The sequence below is a fragment of the Halichoeres trimaculatus genome, unplaced genomic scaffold, assembly GCF_033239565.1.
Source record: "Halichoeres trimaculatus isolate MK-OKI-2021-1 unplaced genomic scaffold, fHalTri1.1 fHalTri1_scaffold_16, whole genome shotgun sequence".
Classification (NCBI taxonomy): Eukaryota; Metazoa; Chordata; class Actinopteri; order Labriformes; family Labridae; genus Halichoeres; species Halichoeres trimaculatus.
In genome coordinates this window covers 11281083-11287088 of record NW_027437194.1, presented here as the reverse complement: position 1 = coordinate 11287088, position 6006 = coordinate 11281083, and the positions used below count along the sequence as shown (strand labels likewise).

At 39.3% G+C, this 6006-nt stretch overlaps 1 protein-coding gene across 2 annotated transcripts; it reads right to left on the bottom strand.

Moving 5' to 3' along the window:
- Window positions 1-283: 283 nt before the first annotated feature.
- On the bottom strand, window positions 284-5651 carry fsd1l (fibronectin type III and SPRY domain containing 1-like). 2 transcript variants are annotated; one of them, XM_074690387.1, is made up of 13 exons: window positions 5596-5651; window positions 5129-5224; window positions 4923-5054; window positions 4639-4740; window positions 4515-4537; window positions 4108-4229; window positions 3693-3914; window positions 3471-3569; window positions 2578-2707; window positions 1645-1730; window positions 1256-1510; window positions 963-1051; window positions 284-728 (listed from the first exon to the last, which is right to left on the bottom strand). In XM_074690387.1, the coding sequence occupies exons 1-13, from the start codon at window positions 5608-5610 to the stop codon at window positions 627-629; spliced, it is 1473 nt and encodes a 490-aa protein (XP_074546488.1). In that variant the 5' UTR covers window positions 5611-5651; the 3' UTR covers window positions 284-626. The 2 variants fall into 2 exon arrangements, with proteins under 2 accessions (XP_074546488.1, XP_074546489.1); XM_074690388.1 differs by having other exon boundaries at window positions 4639-4734.
- Between the last annotated feature and the right edge of the window lie 355 nt (window positions 5652-6006).

Below are 6006 nucleotides of genomic sequence, written 5' to 3'. Positions count from 1 at the left end.
TTGGCCCTCCATGGCACGAGTTTGACATCCCTGGTTTAGGACCACTGTGTCTTTTGGAATAAAAACACATTTTTGTGTACAGTGTGAATCTCATTTTATTGTGTAGTTCATCAAAATATGAATTAGAGCTTTAATATATAATCAAATGGGATTTTTGGTCACATATTGATTTTACATACAATTGCTTATTACAATACATTTTATTTCAGTTTTAACAAAGATACATTTTTATTTTATATTAAAATGAAAATGAACTCAAATGGAGCATGATTTTTCTCTCTTAAGTTAATTCTCCAGAGTCTAATTTCATATCAAAAACACTTCATGAAAACTGACTTAAAACATTTAAATCAGGAGGGAAAAAAAAACAAATTTCGATGAAAATAAAAATATCTTCAAAACAAAAGAAAAAAATTTCTGAGCACATAAAAAATCAGACTAATCAAATATACCAAAGTAATTTTTCCTTCACAATAAAGCAGACAATGTAGAAACTCTCACAGTGATAATATTTTTCACAGTTAAATTAAAAAATCTGAGGAATTTAAATATTGTTTTATAATAATTTAAATAAATTAATTTATGATTATGATCACGGTCGAAACAACCGATTACAGGAGAAGACTCTACTGTGACAGATTACTCATGCTCCGAGTGGTGGAAAGAAAATTACCCACGAAGCTCGGCACCTGCAGGCCTGTTGTAATGGAGATGCCACCGCACCACACCTGAAACAAAAAATGCTACAGTCAGTCCTACAGGTACTGTAACAGGTACAGTGATACGATAGGAACTGCAATACCCCATCACTAAAGGTACTGTGTTACTACTACAGGTACTGTGATACTTCTACAGGAACTGCAACAGTAGAGGTACTGCAGTTATAGTTTGTAGTAATTAAAGGTTCAGTGTGTTGTATTTTAAGGTAAAGTGTGTGGTATTTGTATTAGAACAGTACTCACAGTAAAAGCTGGGACAAGAGGCTGGGTGAACTTTGTTTTGAAGGTGTGAAGAAGCTGAAGTCTGTCGACATCAATGAATGCTAACTCACCTATGAGAAAAAAATTGGGTGTTAAAGATGGTCACCTGATTTACAAGGACAGTCACATGAGCCCTGAAGTAAATTCAGGGAAAAAAAAAAAATTGCACCAACATTTAGAGTTTGTGAGAATCATTTTAACATGGCATTAAATCATCATCGATGCCATTGAATCATCAACATCATGCACATTATCACATGAATGTTCAGACAAACCATTGTCATAATCACAGTAGATTCCAATTCGCTGAGGCAGGGCCCAATCCAGCGCCTTGGCTCTATTGTTGTGCTTTGCAGCGAGGGAACTTTGCAGCCACTGGCTTGCATGGAGACACCAAGAGCCAGCACTCTTTCCTAATTGGTCATAGCGACCAAGACTTGCCCTGTAAGCAACACCCACACTGAAAGACTTCCAGTCAGCCAGGGGGCAGAGCTCCCAGTAGTGACTGTCACCAGACATCTCCTGGTCACCTAGGAGGCAAAGAAACCTTGAACAATAAACATGTTTTTTGGGGCCAGGGGCAAAGTATGACTGCAGTACTCAGTATGAAATAAAACTGCAGTTCTCAGCATAAAGTATGACTGTATATTATTTTGTAAAGTACCAAGTACTGTGTACGACTCTCCAGTGAAACGCTCACGTCCTGCACGGGTTCCAGGAGTCTTACTGGGTGACGGCGTGGCGCTTCTGCTGAATTTATAAAAAAATAATAATGATAGAAGACGAGGCCAAACCCTTTCAGAATAAAAGTGTAACACAGGCAACAGCCAATGAACTGGTGCTTTAAAGGGATGAAGTACCTGAGAAAATTAAAAGTATGATGACAGAATAGTAAATAAAATGAGTTATCTGTTTTTTTTTCTGATGTTTGACTATAAAAGTCTGATAGAGAAAAAGGACAATAAAAGTTTTGTTACTGAAATAACATGAACGACAAAAAAACATCAAGAAGATCATTCTCAGGTTTGACAGAAATATCTTATTAAACATGTACAAGACATTCACAAACAAATTAAATGTGAAGCCCAGTTTGACTTTTCAACCTGGAAAAAACAAACAAGCAAACATTTGAAATAAACACTGATGATGTCAGCAGTGATGTCAGCAGTGAGATAATTGGCTGCATGAAGCGACAGACGGTGAGCAAAGAAAGTGGTTGGAGACAGAGTTGTTGCTATGCAACCAATAAACAATGGCTACCTGAGCAGGTTGTAGAGGATGCAGTACGGAGACTTCAGAAGGACAAAAAGGTCAAAACAGACACACAGCAGCAAAGAAACAGTGGAATACATTAGATTTAATATCTATAGGATAATATATCTGAATAAAAGACCCCAAATAGTATTTTTTTATTTGTCGATTAAGTGATTGATTAATAGTGTTAATTTATTTAATGTTTAGAAAAGTGTTCCTGAAATCTGCTTTTGGCTTAGATACTTGTGTGATGATGTCTGCTTCCTTTCAACCCCTACAACTACTGTACCTTCTTCAACTTTAATGACATGCTCTACTAAAGTATCGGTTTCTTGTCCCTTACCTGCTTTTATTTTCTTTTCCTTTTATGCGAGGGTCATGACCTTTGATCCCTTGTGGTTCCCAAGTTACAATGTCCCCGGCAACTTTCAGCTCAGCGTGAGCAGTTGCTGCATCGAAGCCAAAATTGAACCCTTGAAGAAAAACAGCACTGCTTTAATGATAAAAATAACAACAAAAACTAACAGATTGTGTGTGTGTATGTGCATGTGTGTGTGTGTGACTATTTATTTGTTTGAACTTTCAGTCTCACACTTTTTAGTAAAACTGGATAAAGATTAGATAAATTTAGGTCAGTGCTTATTATCATAACAACTACACTAACTTCAAACATGAAACAAAGTGAGATGACAGCTCTTGAGCCATAAATGCATTGATAAATAACTAGTTGAATCACAGATAGATCATATACAGACCTATTTTAAGCATTTAATTACTTGTTAAGGTAAGCCTTTAGAATAGATTTTCCAATGCTGGCTAAGTTTATTATGCTCACATGCATGTGTATATGTGATCGCGTAGCTGTACTGGAGGGGAGCACGAGTATCCTATTTGGTTGAAGAAGAGAGATGTTTGTGCATGGCCACACATTCAAAATTGTCCTCTGCCCTTTCTGCAGCAATGCGTTTACAGACACACCAACACATCTGTGCACACACAGAGATCAGCACAGTTCGTATATTGGACAGTCGGGAAAAATAATGTCCCAACCACAGCACCGCACTTTCTGTGCTTACTGCTGAGTTCAAACAATTTTTCTTTGTGTGCTTTAGTATGCTTTGTCTTTATGCTCTTTCTTGCGTTTCCCTTGGGAGTCTTTTGTTCCCCCCAGGGGAGGCACACCTCACACTTTATAAACCTCTGGTACCATCTGTTGGTTGAGTTGTTCATGTTTACCTTTAGTTTCCAACACAACAGGCTCAGAGAAGTCGCCTGAAGCTGTTTTGTTTTTTGCCCGAACTCGAACAACGATGAATCGAGAGTCAAACTTCAGCCCTGTACAGACACAAGTGATCATTAACAAATCAATAATAAATCAAAATGCTTACAGCCAACTGCTAACTACACCTCAAGGCTACATGCTTAAATGTTGAAATAAAAACAGCATGGAGCACTGACCTGAGATGGTCAAGTATTTCTCTCTGATGTCATAGATTTTCTCCCAGCCTGCCTCTCCCGTAGCTCTCAGCTGTGAATCTCGATTTGTTTTTCGAAACTCAACATCGTAACACTCAACCCGTTCGCTGTCACCTTCCCCATCGCTGGCTGGTTGCCATGCAATGGTAATGTTGTTGTCACGGACTACACAACTGGAGACATCAATCTCTGGAGCTCTGGGAACTGAAAAAGAAGCCATCAGCACACCTGCAGACACATCTACAGACCCACTCACAGACAAAACTACAGACACACCTTCAGACAAACCTACAGACACACCATGTCTCCGTGTCACCAGGTCACTACATCACCCTGTCTCCACGTGTCACCATGCCACATTCTTCCACGTACACACTGGCACTGAGGTTCGACTCACCTGGCAGAAAGTTAAGTCTTTGAAGCCACGCCCTCTCTGTGCTGAAGTCGACACTGAATTGTGACATATTTTCTGACACCACAGGTCGCGTCGTCAACCTAAATGCCGGGGCCATGGTAACCCTGGCAACACGAGGAACCGTTCCAGCAGGTTCAGGGTAGAAGGGGGCGGGGTTAATCATGTTATTGGTGGGGGTTTATTGTCTTTCTGGGTGCTGTTATTTTTGGTGTAGGCAAGGGGAATTTGATTGGAAGAGTAACATGCAGGCAGCCAATCAGAGTAGTGTGTTAAAATGAAAGATTTAGTTTTAAGTTTGGAGAAACAAACAATAAGAACATCTGAGCAAACATCAACGAACGAACAGGATAAATACTATGATAGTCATCAGATTAGAAAATCAAACCCACCTTTCTTTGATTTGTTTAGCAGCCTGAAACAAAGAAAACATGTTTCACTGATAATTCTTTTTTATGCTTCTGTCAAAGTCAGATGGTGATGTTTCACATATCAAAATAAAATTTTCTTGTTAACCTTCAGAAACTCGTCTTCATCACTGATTGTCAGAGTTTGATTTGCAAACTGGAGCAGCTCTTCACATGACAGCAGAGCAGACTTTCCTTCCGACAGCTGTTTCTGAATGATCACAGAGGAAGAGTTTTAATTTTGAGAATTTAAAGAAAGTTTAAAGAATAGAAGAGCTCAGGAATTTTAATACTTAAAACAAAAAGAGATCAAAGTAATTGGGGAAAACAATCAAAAAACAAAAACAATCCATCTATGAAAAACCCTCAAGGTGCTTAGTGATGCTTCTTCACCTGAAGCTGCGCCTCTTTTCTTTGATGCTCCTGCTTTATGATGCTGCGAAGCTCCACCCCCTTTTCATCCAGGGCAGAGCTTAGCTGCTCAAGCTCCCGCTCCAGCTCAGATAGCACCTTACAAGACTCCTCCTAATTACAGGTGAACAAGTTAATTACTCCTTTGAACTCTATCCCTTCTCTCACTTGGCCAATCAGCTCCTTACCTGCAGTCCTGTCAGAGAATTATCAACTGTCCCCAGGAAGTTCTGCAGCTCCTCGTTCTTATTGGATAAAGTGCTGATGATCCTACACAGAGCTTCCTGTGTAATACACAGAGAGAAAAACACACACTCCAGACTTAAGTTGAAGAGACAGCAGCAGCTATGAATTTTTATTGTTTTATAGTTTTACAGTGCAGTAGTTTTCAGCTATAACTCTGTGAGGTTGAAGCAGTTTTACAGTGTAGTGACCTGAATCTCCACTGAAGCAGAATAAAGAGAGCAGCCCTGTAGGGGAGGGGGGAGTGGACTTTGGCTAGCAGCTAACAGCTTGCTAATCCTCCCGCTTGCTCTCAATCTGTCTCTCTTTCTCTTGCTATCTCTCCCTTTTCTTTTCCATGTATTCAGATATAACTGGTCCTCAGCAAACTGATCAACCGTTCTAATTTTCAATCAAAAGATTAGAGTCTTACCTTCTGAGAGTCCATCACCTGAGAGGAGTGAGGGAGAAAGGAAAGGAGATAGAGATATAGACAGAAAGGAAGTCATATAAAACAAATTTCAGCCTTTCTTCCTGTTTGGAGTGTCAAAATAAGACACAAGGAATTGGACAGAATTCTCTTGTCTCAGACAACACATTAAATTTGACACTGAAAAGGGATTTGCTTGTTTTATTGTCAACAAAAATAATGTCAGATTTGGATTCATCAGACCACAGGACAGTTTTTTACTCCCCCTCAGTACTTCATAAACTGCTTAAGGTCCAGTTCTCTCTCTGGTGGACCTGAATCAGGTTTATATCTGGTTTCCTATTTGCATGGAACAGCTAAACCTGACTTCTGTGAATAAAGAGAGGAACTGTGTTCACAGACAGGCAATGATCT